The sequence below is a fragment of the Cnephaeus nilssonii genome (genome assembly GCF_951640355.1).
Source record: "Cnephaeus nilssonii genome assembly, chromosome: 19".
Taxonomy (NCBI): Eukaryota; Metazoa; Chordata; class Mammalia; order Chiroptera; family Vespertilionidae; genus Cnephaeus; species Cnephaeus nilssonii.
In genome coordinates this window covers 3,008,905-3,022,995 of record NC_137090.1, presented here as the reverse complement: position 1 = coordinate 3,022,995, position 14,091 = coordinate 3,008,905, and the positions used below count along the sequence as shown (strand labels likewise).

The 14,091-nt window shown below is 55.8% G+C and overlaps 1 protein-coding gene across 7 annotated transcripts in view; it reads right to left on the bottom strand.

Moving 5' to 3' along the window:
* RNF157 (ring finger protein 157) overlaps positions 1–14,091 on the bottom strand; it is a 62,400-nt gene that overhangs the window by 11,956 nt on the left and 36,353 nt on the right. For 2 of the 7 annotated variants that reach the window (XM_079797960.1, XM_079797964.1), the window contains exons 3-14: positions 10,515–10,603; positions 9,329–9,475; positions 8,566–8,683; positions 7,301–7,367; positions 6,979–7,022; positions 6,517–6,564; positions 5,282–5,410; positions 4,454–4,613; positions 4,238–4,350; positions 1,840–2,078; positions 1,280–1,306; positions 542–650 (exon numbers count right to left, since the gene is read on the bottom strand). In XM_079797960.1, coding sequence (XP_079654086.1) covers positions 542–650; positions 1,280–1,306; positions 1,840–2,078; positions 4,238–4,350; positions 4,454–4,613; positions 5,282–5,410; positions 6,517–6,564; positions 6,979–7,022; positions 7,301–7,367; positions 8,566–8,683; positions 9,329–9,475; positions 10,515–10,603 — 1,290 coding nt within the window. The remainder of the gene's footprint in view (positions 1–541; positions 651–1,279; positions 1,307–1,839; positions 2,079–4,237; positions 4,351–4,453; positions 4,614–5,281; positions 5,411–6,516; positions 6,565–6,978; positions 7,023–7,300; positions 7,368–8,565; positions 8,684–9,328; positions 9,476–10,514; positions 10,604–14,091) is intronic. The other 5 variants (XR_013815062.1, XR_013815063.1, XM_079797962.1 and 2 more) reach the window with 4 other exon arrangements.

Sequence of the window (14,091 nt, the reverse complement as noted above, 5' to 3'; positions counted from 1 at the left end):
CCACAGGGAACACAGAGCCCCTGACACACGTTTTTCACTTACTGCCTTTTGGGGCACCCCCACCCCACCATCAAGAACATAAGCACCACCAGGCGGGGATGTGGTGGTCTCCTCACCGCTGCTGTCCTCGGCAGACGGAACAGACAGGTGAGTAACAGCCCCATGAATAAATGAATCGAACGAAACCTCTGCCGCTGTCTCAGAGAGGGCTCAAAAGGTGTTTGGCGGCCCAGCTGGTGTGGCTCAGTGGTTGAGTGTTGACCCATGAACCAGGAGGTCACAGTTCGATTCCTGGTCAGGGCACATGCCCGGGTTGTGGGCTCAGTCCCCAGTGGGAGGGTGTGTAGGAGGCAGCCGATATCAATGATTCTCTCATCATTGATGTTTCCATCTCCCTCCCCCTCTCCTTTCCTCTCTGACATCAATAAGAACATATTTATAAAAGTTAAAGAATGAATGACAGCAGGTGGGCCTGATGGGGAATCCGACACGCACTGCAGTCCGACACCCACGGAGAGGGGGGGAGGGCGGTGCAGGCTACCTCTCCCAGCTGCTGCGCGGCCGGCCGCGGGGAGAGGCGCGTCTCCGAGTCACTGCAGGAATGCTCGTCCTCCTCCTCGCGCAGCACGGAGGAGTTCTGGGAGATGGACCTGTCCGAGGGAACAGCCGCTGAGCCGCTGCTCGCATGAAGAACGGCACGTTCCCACCAGACCCCGCAGGAAGGGGCGGGCCTCGAGAAGCACCCCAAATCCCAAGGTGCGGGGAGGTGGGCGGAGCGCCGGGAGGGACTGAGACCGCTTGCGGGCATCAGAACATCTGAGTTTTCTCTTCAGCTCCTTCCATCACTTGTGTGTGAACTTGGGAAAAACCACTGCCATTTCTGCTGTCTTCACAGTTTCATCTATAACAGGGGTGGGGAACGTCCGGCCCGCGGGCCGTGCCCTCGAAGGCCTGCGGAATCACTGGGTCTGGCCCCGCCAAGGCAGTAGCAGTGAGTCAATGAAGTGTCTGACCAGATATAGCAGGCTGACTTTTAATTTCGCACATGCCCTGTCCCCACTAGTCCTCCAGCTCCTGAGGGTGGGACCCCCGCTGTCATCCCCGCATGCTCCCGTTCCCAGCTCACTGCCTTGCCGAGAGGGGGTGCAATAAACCCAATTAGAGGAATTAGAGGTGGCCCGAGAAGGATGCTATAAACACCCAAATGGCCCTCGGCAGGAGAAAGGTCCCCACCCCTGGTGTACAAGCTACCTTCCTGACGCTGCGGCAGAAAGCTTACCGTCTGGGCCTCGTTGGGTTTAAATGCCTAAAAGATACAAACCCCAAGGTTGCTGTACTGGTAGTCTTCAGACTAAACGATGCCCTAGACCAGTGGTCGGCAAACTCATTAGTCCACAGAGCCAAATATCAACAGCACAACGATTGAAATATCTTTTGAGAGCCAAATTTTTTAAACTTAAACTTCTTCTAACGCCACTTCTTCAAAATAGACTCGCCCAGGCCGTGGTATTTTGTGGAAGAGCCACACTCAAGGGGCCAAAGAGCCGCATGTGGCTTGCGAGTCGCGGTTTGCCGACCACTGCCCTAGACCCCATCCCTCCCCCCCCCAACAGAACGCCTACTCGATTTGTCTATCTGGCCCCCCTGAGGCCCCCCGTGCCATCGCACCTTCTTCTCCTAAGGGACGGGGTGAGCTCCCCCAGGGGTCAGCGCCAGGTCTTCGGGGAAATGAGCTCTGGGAACGGCCCAGGGGGCCCACCCTGCCCGGGCACCCGGGTCGGGAGGGCGCTGAGGAGGTGGGGGACCCCAGGCCAACCCGGGCGCGTGGCGGCTACTCACTTGGAGAGACTCCTTTTGAGCTTGAGTCCTTGGCCGCCGCAGTCGGACAGGCGGTCGAGCGGGGAGAGCGTCCGGACGGGGGGCAGGTGGCCGTCGCTGCCGTAGGCGGGCAGCATTCCTGAGAGGTGGCCGTCGCCCAGCACGTGGAGCGGCGGGACGGCGGGGGACGGGGTGAGGGGTCCGTTGAGGGCCTCCAGAAGCGACACCACTTCGTAGCCCGGCGGAATGTTCTCGGAGGACTAGGGGAATCACACAGGTTGGAGAGGGGATTAGCCAGACCGCGTGCGTGGCTCAGCGGTCGTGTCGACCTATGAACCTGGAGGTCCCGGCTCGATTCCCCATCAGGGCACATGCCCGGGCTGCAGGTTCAATCCCCGGTTGGGGTGTGTTGCGGGAGGCGGCCAATGGATGTTCTCTCTCACATCGATGTTTGTCTCCCTTTCTCTCTCTCTCAAATCAATAAACATATCCTCGGGTCAGGATTAAAAAAAAAAAAGTAGAAGGGGGGAACCATCAATAAATCACCCAGTGATAACTTTATTAGCATTCTGTGTATTTTCTTCCCATTTTCCCCTCTGTACGGTTTCCACAGCTACAATCTATCTGTGAGCAACACCTTTAGATCCTGTGTCTTCACCTGCACAGATGTTCTCCTTCACACACGCCCCCTTCTCCCCGACAGCGCCAGGTCCTGGTCCCACAGGGCTGGCTACTTGTGTCGGACATTCCTAAGGAATGTCCTTGTGCATGAATCTTTTCTCAGATGATTTTCTTGGTATTAAACTCTTAGACCAGAGATCACTGCGTATAATCCTGTTCAAGGCTCCTGACATACAGCTGTATTTTTTTCCCCCACGATCTTTCTAGTTACACTCCTCAAAGCAGAACAGAAAACCTACTTAATTCTGCCAGCGTGGAGTATCTTTAAAGAGGTTTTATTCAATTTGGAAGGTGAGGAATGGTGTCTCCCATTAATTTGCATATTGTTGACTTTTAATGTGGCCGACGTTGAAAGCAATGCCTGTTAACCTGCTGTTTCCTCTTCTGAGAACGTTTTGATATCCTTTTTGAACATTTTTATCTGTTTTATGCACAGGAGCTACGGCCGAGACATGGGCTTTCCTCCGATGTGAATGTTGTGAAGACATTTTTTTCTTTAAATGGGTGGTTGTTTGCCTTTCAATTTTGGTCATGTTTTATACATCTGAAATTCAAAAAACTTTTTAAAGCTCATATGTTCTGTTTTGTCTTTATTGATTTTTTTTCTAGAGAAAGAGGAAGGGAGAAGGAGAGAGAAACACTGATCAGCTGCCTCCTGCACACCCCCTGTTGGGGATTGAACCCGCAACCTGGGCATGAGTCCTGGCCGGGAATTGAACTGGTGACCTTTTGGTGCCTGGGTCGACGCACAACCACTGAGCCACATCAGCGGGCTGAAACGTAAATTGGATACGTGGTAAAATGTGCGCAGTCTTTGTCCGTTCTGTTCCACTTTAAGCTTAGTGAGCCCTCTCCCGTCCAAAGTCCACCAGCGAGTCACCGGTGACTCATTCCAGCCTTTTAACGTTCTGCTTCATTTGCTTTGTTTGGAATATAGTTCACTGGTTACTCCATGTGCAACCTGTTATCTGGTAAGGAGTAAGCTACACTGATTTTTCCTCCCCAAATAGCTAACTAATTATCCCAGTACCACTCATTGAACCATACATCTAGCGTGGGAATCTAAAGAAAGTCGGCATCTGCTCCGAGGCTTCACCCCGACACTACGCCTTGCACCCCAAAACGGAGGGGAATACCTTCATATGCTCGGCTCCCAGCCCGACCCCACCAAATGGGATAAAGAAAACCAGTTACCGCCCAGTCGGTGTGGCTCAGTGGTTGAGCATTGACCTATGAATCAGGAGGTTACGGTTTGATTCCCGGTCAGGGCACTCGATCCCCAGTAGGGGGTGTGCAGGAGGCAGCCGATCAATGATTCTCTCTCATCATTGATGTTTCTCTCTCTCTCCCTCTCCCTTCCTCTCTGAAATCAATAAAAATATATTAAAGAAAAAGAAAAAGAAAAAGAAAAACAGTTACCTCCTTCGAGGACTCGGGTAAAGACAGTAAACTGTAGCCCAACCTAAGACGACCACCCCCTTGTTTCTGCTTGGGGGCGTCCCGGAGGAAGTGGGGTCCACAGGGGGAAAGTGGGGAGGGCTCTAGCCATGGCCACCACCATCAGGACACCGAATTCCCAACCTTACACTGCAGGTTGGTTTCCAGGGGACATGGGCTCCCCCAGCTTACTGCCCACTCCCGCCGCAAAGCCACGTACACGAGGGGCCGCAGGTGGGAAGAGGCAGCGAGGAGACCTCCCTGTGGGCTTCACGGGGGCGTGGCTCTGAGCCCAACTCACCGAGTGCTCCTCCGAGTCGGACGTCTGGGATGAGATGATGGGGTTGAAGCTGGTGGGGGACAAGGGGCCCAGCTTTTTCCTCATGGCTCGGATCTGAAGCAGCGCCCGGAAGGCTGCGAAGAAGGAGAGGGGCCGTCAGGCCGCCTGGGTGCGGGCGTCGGACAGAAACGCCCTCCCGGCTCCCGCGGCCACGGGGTGGGCGCCGGCGGGGCTTACGCAGGCGGCAGATGGGGCAGTTGTTGGCCTGGTAGCGCAGGGTGTCGGCGCAGGTGTTGCACAGGCAGAGGTGGCGGCAGGGCAGGATCAGTGTGTCCCGCACGTCCGACAGGCACACCACGCACTCGGCGCTGTTGTCGCTCACCTCGTCCTCAGCCACCTGGCCGGGGAGATGGAGACTGAGCCGAGGACAAAGGACGCACACTTTCTAGACAAGGCAGTTTCTGAAGAACCGAGACAAGAAATAGGAACGGTCCGGCCGGCGTGGCTCAGGGGTTGAGCATCAACCCATGAACCAGGAGGTCACTGGTTCGATTCCCGGTCAGGGCACATGCCCGGGTGGCAGGCTCGATCCCCAGTAGGGGGCGTGCAGGAGGCAGCCGATCAATGCTTCTCATCATTGATGTTTCTCTCTCTCTCTCCCTTCCTCTCTGAAATCAATAAAAAAAATATATTTTTTTAAAAAAGGAATAGGAACAGAAGCTTCCACTTTCATCGGACTTGACAGTTTACCAAGTGCGTTCCCACACTCAGTCTCACGGACTCCAGGAACTTCTATCAAGCTCACACTGTGAGGCTGATCTGCCTCTGACCAGCTGGGCCGTGGGTCCGAGCAGACCCCACGGGGAAAAAGACGGGTTTAATGATCAGCGTCCAGAAAGCCCAGCCAGCAAACCCGGGGCGGGGGGAGGGGGGACCCGGGGGTGTCTCAGAGACGAACCCAGAGCGATTTAAGTACAGTCATCTGAAATGAGGGGCAGGAAGAGACTCTCTGGGCCCGCACGGACTGCGGAGCGCGGCGCCCGGCCTCCCAGGTCCCGGCTTTACCGAGGGCTTCGCGCGCTGCCTCCCGGGAGGACAGGCAGCGCCGCGGGCGGAACTCGCCTTGGCGTCTTGCGTGTTGTACTTGTTCTCAATGCCGTAGATCTCCTGGAGGAGGTAGCTGACCCCGTCCACCTGGACAGCAAACGCAGAGTCAAGGGCAGGCTGACCCGGCACAGATAAGAGCGGCCGCGCACGCCCCCGCCTTGGCAACGAGGGCTGCGGCTCACGGTGGGGGGGGGGGGGGGGGACCCGAAGGCGCTCTTGTTGAGAAACACAATCGGTTGTTTGATGTTTCCACCATTTCCCCACAGGGACTCACACGCTCAGAGGCATGCGCTGTCCTGCCCTCACCATCGCCCACAGCTAAGAAAGGGGCAGACTAGCCCTGGCTGGTGTGGCTCAGTGGATAGAGCACCAGCCTGCGGACTGAAGGGTCCCAGGTTCGATTCCGGTCAAGGGCACATGCCCGGGTTGTGGGCTCGGTCCCCTGTAGGGGTCAGGAGACACCGGGTCAATGATTCTCTCTCATCATTGATGTTTCTCTCTCCCTCCCTCTCTGAAATCAATAAAAATATATTTTAAAAAGAAAAGCTCTGGTGATCCGGATCCGTGAAGCCAAGCGCTCTCACTGGCCCTGGACGGGACCGCAGCACTTACCCTGCAGCCGGACGTGTTTCCGGCCCGGCGTTTCGGATACAAGGAGCCCTCCCTGAGCCTAATGTGGGGACAGATCTCATCCTGTCACTCCCCAAGCCCCGCGCTCAGATCACGGCTGCGCAGCCAACAGTTCCGGGGCAGTAACGACAGTGAGCCCAGGTCCTTCCGGGCACCCACATAGCTTCCCACCCACAGGTACACACCCCTCCTTTCCCCTTTGGTTTAAAAAAAGTGGGGACGGGAGGGAAGAAGAGTGCTTAGCCAAAGAGTTAAAAAGAGGGGAGGGGGGAAGAGCCCTGCTGGTGTGGCTCCGTGGTTGAGCGTCGACCTAAGAACCAGGAGGTCATAGTTCGATTCTGGGTCAGGGCACAGGCCCCGGTTGTGGGCTCAGTCCCCAGTGCGGGGCGTGCAGGAGGCAGCCGATCAATGATTCCCTCTCATCATGGATGTTTCTCTCTCTCTCCCTTTCCCTTCCCCTCTGAAATAAATAAAATTATATTAAAAAGAGAGAGAGAGAGAGAGAGGGAAGTAAAGAGAGAAAGAGGAGGAGAGGGCACCAGCAGCCCGCCCTCCGGACTCACCACTTGCTTCTGTTTGAGGGGCTTGACACAGAAGGTCCCGTCCGTGTGCTGCAAGGAGAGCAGGGTGGTGACGACCAGGCAGGCAGGCAGCCCGTTCCCTGCGCCTCCTCTCAGCCGCCCGTGGTCTGGGAGCCCCGCGGGGGGGGCTGCAGGCTCCTAGGGCCGGCAGGGCCTTGCCCACGTCTGGTCTGACCCTTCCGTTTGGAGGAGAGGAAAGGAGGCCTCGGGGTTGAAGGTCATGCACAAGTTGGTGGCAGAGCTGGAGCTCGGCCCCGTGTAGCCCCCAGCGCCCCCTTGACCCCCAGCCCCAGCCTCCCGGGCCAGCACCACCTGCTGAGCTCAGGCAGCCGGGACGAGGCCAGTGCCACCTGCTGAGCTCAGGCAGCCGGGACGAGGCTGCACCGTCCCCCCGGGAAAGGGCTGAACCTGCTGAGGCGAGGCCCTAGAGAGCCACTCACTCACCTTCTCAAACGTGCCCAGCAGCACGTGGCAATGGCCGAAGTACTCTGGAAGAAATGAAGGCACACGGATGAAGGAGAAAACCAAACGACCACCTGACGCCCGCCGGTCGGCCCTCCCCGATTCCCCGCGGTCCGTGCCGTCACGACAGGGCACGTTATGGAACCCGGGGTGTTCCTGTCAGCCGAGGGCCTTGGGAACACGAGTGGGGGAGGGGGATGCAGACGCTGCCTGACACCCACAGGGGCGGCCATGGCTGCCCCAGGCCTTGTGCCCCCAAAGGACAGTGTGTTGGCAAAAGGAGACAGAGGGCGTCCGTCCGTACCGTCTCCTTCATCCACCACGGCGTGGACCACCAGCGGGTAGACCTCTCGGTCCAGATCGAAGCCAAGCTGACGGGAAAGCAGAGGAAGAGAGAACCAAGAAAGCACGTTTAAATGGCACCGGGCCCACCAGGAAGGCGGCGTTGTCAACAACCTCACCTCTACCGGCCGGTGGGGCTCAGTGGTTGAGCGTCGACCTATGGACCAGAAGGTCACGGTCCGATTCCCGGTCAGGGCACAGGCCCAGGTATCGGGCTGAATCCCCACTGTGGGGCATACAGGAGGCAGCCGATCAATGATTCTCTCTCATCATTGATGTTTCTATCTCTCTCTCCCCCTTCCTCTCTGAAATCAATCAATATATACACTGAGTGGCCAGATTATTATGATCTCTGAACGCATAATAATCTGGCCACTCAGTGTATATCCTATATAATAAAAAGCTAATATGCAAATTTTCTCCTCGACCAGGAGTTCGACCAGCAGGCAGGCCGGCCAACAGCCCATGTCCCCTACCCTTGGCCAGGCTGGCCGGACCCCACCTATGCACGAATTCATGCACCGGGCCACTAATATATATACACACTGAGTGGCCAGATTATTATGCATTCAGGGGTCATAATAATCTGGCTACTCAGTATGTGTATGTGTGTGTGTGTGTGTGTGTGTGTGTGTGTGTATGTGTGTGTGTATATGTTGTTTTTTTTAAACGAACCTCATCTCTGCTCCTCCACCACCTCGTCCCTACCCATGTCCCTTTGACAGAAGGCCACCAGTTTCTCTTTAAAATCTCCTAGAGGTACAGCCTTGTAGCCTCTAGGTTCTTTTCTCTGAGCGCGGATTTCTTGAAATGCCCTCGGCTAACGGGCTAGTTTGGAACAGAAAAGTTTCGAGGTTGGGCGTATCCTTTAGGGCAGGGGTCCTCAAACTTTTTAAACAGGGGGCCAGTTCACTGTCCCTCAGACCGTTGGAGGGCCGGACTATAGTTTAAAAAAAACTATGAACAAATTCCTAGGCACACTGCACATATCTTATTTTGAAGTAAAAAAACAAAACGGCAAAAACACCCGCATGTGGCCCGCGGGCCGTAGTTTGAGGTCGCCTGCTTTAGGGTATGAAGGCGTTACAAGGCTGAAGGTGAGCGTGACCTCTGAGCGCCCGGGCAGTCAGTCCCTTCGCTGCTGGCCGTGGTCCTAACGAGCTCCCGGGCCGTCCAGGCCCACGGGGGACACCTGCCCCGCGTGCTCTCCCCCCGGGGGCGGCTCACCTCCTCGTCGGCCCACGCGGAGGGGTCCACGGTGTGGGAGGGCAGGCAGAACTGCTGGCACACCCCGCGCTTGTAGTGCACCGTCTCCGACTGCAGGCCGCTGTCTCTGGGGATGTAGCTACCGATCAAGCAGGGAGCAGAGCGAGTCAGTGCGTGGCCCAGGCGGACTGGCCATTTCCTCCGCTCACGCCTGCTCTCAGTCACCTGCTCTCAGGCGCCGGAAAGGACACCGGCAGACGGGGCCTCCCGCCACCCACGGCCTCGGCTTTGGCCGGGGAACGCGATCAAACCCATCTGTGCAGCCACCGGCCACGCAGGGTCCTCACGGGGTTCTAACAGTGTAACGCCCTGAAGGCTCCGCCGCCCGCCCGCCCCGGCACCACGTGGCACAACTTAAAGGGCCACGGGCAGAAGGGGGGCCTCTATGCCCGGCCGGCGTGGCTCAGCGGGTGAGCATCAGTCCATGGATCAGGAGGTCACGGTTCGATTCCCGGTCAGGCAGGGCACAGGCCCAGGTTGCCGCTCTATCCCCAGTGGGGGGCGTGCAGGAGGCAGCCGATCCACGATTCTCTCTCATCATGGATGTTTCTCTCTCTCTCTCCCTCTCCTTCCTCTCGGAAATCAACAGAAATATTTTTTTTTAAGAAAGAAGTAGGGTCTGCAGAAGGAAGTCCACGTTCAAGAGCCACATCTCGCCCGGTGAGCGCATGAGGCGTGGGCCCGGGCTGGCTGCGGAGGCGGCGGCTCCCGGTCCCGTTCGTACCTGGCGATGCCGTTCTGGAACTCCTCGGTGGCCTGGTAGTAGATGGTGATGGCCACGCGGGCGTCGGTGTCGAAGGTGAACTCCACGTTGTAATGGACTTTAGCTCTGCCGGCCTCGGCCCCCGGGGCCTTCACCTCCTCGGCGCACCTAGCAAGCACCAAGCCTCAGCATGCGGCGGGCAGCAGGCCCGCATTTAAACGGCACCCTTTTTTAAAACGTAACATATCGTGGCTGCCCTCCGGCCCTACGCCCCGCCTCTGCCCTCCTTGGGGATGACGGCAGAGGGCGTCACGGCCACTGTCGCCGGGCGGGGGTCCGATACTTCACAGCACGACAGCTAGCGTCCTTCGCCTTTGCCCGACGGCATTTATGTTTACTTCTCATCGGAACCGAGGTTCCCAGTCACGTAGTTGACATAGTTTCCTCAAGGCCCACTTCTCTCCCCTCCCGCCTCTTCCAACCTGTCCCCCAGGGAGCCCCGAGCCTTAGCAGAGGCGGCATCTGCTTAAAGCGGACACTGAAGCCCTCGCCGGTGTGGTTCAGTGGATAGAGCGTCAGCTGTGGATTGAAGGGTTGGATTCCGGTCAAGGGCACTTGCCTGGGTTGTGGGCTCGATCCCCAGTGTGGGGCGTGCAGGAGGCAGCCAGTCAATGATTCTCTCTCATCATTGATGTTTCTATCTCTCTCTCCCTCTCCCTTCCTCTCTGAAATCAATAAAAATATATTTTTTAAAAAACCCAAAACAATAAAACGCCTGACACTGTCGCAGGAACAACACAGAGAAGGCAAATCAGGGACAATTAATAAGATGGGTACGAAGTCGCCGGCCCCGGGCACTGAGTGTCGGGGCGTATGAGGTTAAGAATAAATTTAAAGTGAATGTAAGCAATGAATAAGGATTTCCTATTCCAAGTTCAAACAGCTCATCTTTACACAGGCGTGTGGAGGGCTCTGCAACTTCACTTTCTCCGGCAATAATTCTTCTTTTAAAAGAAATTCATCAGGAAGGGCCAGTGCTCGCACGCACGGACTGCGAGGTGAAGCCTCAACAGTCTCGATGCAGAGCCCGACCTCTGGGGCCGGGACCCCTGCTCGGCGGGCTCTGCGGGGTGGGGCTGCCTGCCCGCAGGAGGGCCCCTGGCCCCTAGCCCTGGCCCGATCGAGCGCTGGGAACCTGGGAACTTACTTGACGAGCCTCAGTGTGTCCTTGCGGATGTTGACCAGGCTCCTCAGCGTCTTCACCGGCTCCTGGGGAGGCGGGGCGGCGTAAGGAAACTGTGGGGCAAAGCGGGAGGAGACAGCGCGTGAGTGAAGACCCGCGACCGCCCCTCCCTGGCACAGGGCCTCACCGCCTTACGAGGTGAGGGGGGCAGGCGGCAGGCTCTGAACTCCGGGAGGGCACGGAGAGCCGCCACAGCGAGTGAACTTGCTCAAGGTCACAGCCGGTAGAACTGGGATTCGATTTGGCGTCAAAAGAGTGAGATTAGCCCGGCTGGTGTGGCTCAGTAGTTGACCTATGAACCAGGAGGTCACGGTCCGATTCCCGGTCAGGGCACAGGCCCGGGTTGCGGGCTCGATCCCCAGTAGGGGGCGTGCAGGAGGCAGCCGATCCATGATTCTCTCTCATCATTGATGTCTCTCCCTTCCTTTCTGAAATCAATAATAAAAGTACATTTTTTTAAAGAGAGAGAGATTGACCTGCTTTTCCCATTCCCTGCTTATCCGAGTCAGCGTCCACCACGTGGGTAACTAACAAGCACGCCTACAAGTACCGAACGCAGTTCAAGTACCGAAGGACCCACGGTGGCCGCGCTCCTCACAAAAGGCTTTTCCCTCTGACCGTGGACGACAGGGAGCCAGACGCGCAGGGGTTCCTTCAGGGAGGCCACGCGGTGCCCCGGGGACGTGGGACTGCGGACCGAGGAGGAGCCGGCGCCGGCGCAGGGCCCGTGCCCCGTTCCCGGGCCCATCGAGGCGGCAGAGGTCCCCGAACGTGCGGCAGGAGCTCTCGGGGGCCTCGAGGTCCCTGGCTGCCCAGCACTGACCTCACACTCTCGCCCTGGGCGCCTGAGCTGACGACAGGAGGAGCTAAGAGGAGACAGTGACACATGTACCTGGGGAACTGCTTTCAGAAGATGAAGCGGATTTCCCGTGTTCCCAGTCCCGTTCCGACGCTGTGTGGACAATAAGCGAGTTCTGCACGTCGTTCACAGAAAACCTACTGGACGGTGCGGCTTTGCCAAAGCGTGGCGCGCCCAAGACAGGCTCGGTCCCTCCTGCGGCCGGCTTCGGGGAGCGGGGCCCCGGTCCACTCTGCCCGCACCTCCACAGGGTTTGCTGACGGTGGTTCTGTCCCCGGGACAACACAGTCTACCCCGCACCTAATTTTATGAAGTCAGTGTGATTGCTGATCACTCACATGCATGCACATGACTCTTGAGGAAACACACGCAATCGAAACTGTCACATGTGCATCCAACGGACCCTCGCTGTGTGGGTACCGAATAGCAACACGTTAACTTTCTTCATGGATACATTAAACATGCATCCTTTTTTAAAAAATAAAATATATATTTTATTGATTTTTTACAGAGAGGAAGGGAGAGGGATAGAGAGTTAGAAACATCGGTGAGAGAGAAACATTGATCAGCTGCCCCCTGCACACCCTCTACTGGGGATGTGCCCGCAACCAAGGTACATGCCCTTGACCGGAATCGAACATGGGACCCTTCAGTCTGCAGGCTGACGCTCTATCCACTGAGCCAAACCTGTCAGGGCAAAACATGCATCCTTTTAAAACACATGATAGTTGGTTTTTCTAATTACAAAGTAACACATATAGGGTCCCCCAAAAATGTATACTGCACTTTGAAAAATGATTCATTCCGTGGGCTAAATCTGAAAAGAAACATCAATTGAGCTATCAGAAAAAAGTGTGTCTATATTTTTTTGGGGGGGACACCCTGTCTTCAAGCAGAAAAGTTGAAAAACACAGAGAAAAGTACAAAATCAGCCCTAACCGGTTTGGCTTAGTGGATAGAGCGTCGGCCTGCGGACTGAAGGGTCCCAGGTTCGATTCCGGTCAAGGGCATGTACCTTGGTTGTGGGCACATCCCCAGTGGGGGGTGTGCAGGAGGCAGCTGATCGATGTTTCTCTCTCATTGATGTTTCTAGCTCTCTGTCCCTCTCCCTTCCTCTCTGTAAAAAATCAATAAAATATATATAAAAGGTACAAAATCAGCCATCATTTCACCACTCAGCGAGACCCAGGCTGACGCTGGGAGTCTGCCCCGTGCGGCGGCCACCCGCCTACCTGTCTCCGTACCCCCGCGCTGTCTCAGGCTGCGTGCACTATCTCACAGCCTCTCTTCCACGTGGAACACCGCGGTGGACGTTTTTAAAGCCGCGATCTGACACGGCCGCGCCCGGCAGCGGTAGAAGCACGCTGGCTTTAATCAATCCCGTCTTCTCCCCTGGTTTACGCTGGTGTCACCGCGTGTGTGTTTGTGTTTCATTTTTCTGACATAAATGTGTGAGCGCCTTGGTCCTACATTTCTGCCTGCTCGTTGGATTACTTCCTTAGGATAAGTTCCTAGATTTACTGGATCAAAGAGTAAGCATGTTTTTTAAGAGTTTTAAAAATACTTTCGCCAAATTGTTCTCCAGAAAGCTGGTTCTGCTTTTCTCTCCCACCGGCCGCGTGTCAGGAGGCTTTTATCCGGGGAAGCCCATGTCTCCACCCCACCCCCCACCCCCCGGTTCCACCAAAGGAATTTCAAACAATTTTCAAGTACGCTTAAGCAAAAAGTAATTAGGGCAGGAAAATCCGACACAAATGCTAGTCGACTGTAAAGCCAAAGTAAATGACTTGGGGATTAAAATAGTTTTCTGGAGCAGCAAGTTAATCATATACATTTGCACAGGTACCCGGAGGGAGCCATAACTCCTCCTGAGTTTAAAAAAAATAAATAAAAAGACCAGTTCTTCCTTCACTCTTTGCCCTTTCTCCTCCACACCCTGCAAAAAATAAATAAATAAATAAAAACAATAGAAAAAAGGGGGAAAAATCTAACAAAAGCCTTGTGATCTTTGTCTTCTGTTTAGAATATTACCTGAGCCTTAATTCTCTGTCACAAGGTACAGATCCATTTCATTCTTTGTCTGCCAGTCTTCACCTAGAGCTTGTCTTCATTATGAAAAGTGAGATGGGCCTGGCCAGCATGGCTCAGGGGTTGAGCGTTGACCTATGAACCAGGAGGTCATGGTTAGGTTCCCCGTCAGGGCACACGCCTGGGTTGCGGCCTCGGTCCCCAGGAGGGGGTGTGCAGGAGGCAGTCAATTGATGATTCTCTCCCATTGTTGATGTCTCTCTCTCCCTCTCCCTTCCTCTCTCTGTAATCAATTAAAAACAAAATTTTTTTTAAAGAAGGAACTGAGACTCATAGGACGGGTGTCGTTTGGAAGGTCCCAGGGCTCAGGAGCAGCAGAACGAGGATTCAGACCCAGGAGCCACGCTCTTCCTCCTGCAGCTGCCTCGGCTGCCGCGGGGCCGTCTACAAGTGGTCCTGATGCCGGGACCTTCTAGAAACCTGAGCAGAGTGCGGAGAGTCTGACAGTTCAACAGTCACCTGCGCAGGTTCTGGAAGCTAGTCCGAACTCCCCGGAGGACACCCTGTGCTTCGGCAGCAGTGCATTAAAAAGGTACCTAATGCCACCCTCCTCTACATTTAAAAATATATGTTTTTATTGACTTCAGAGAGGAA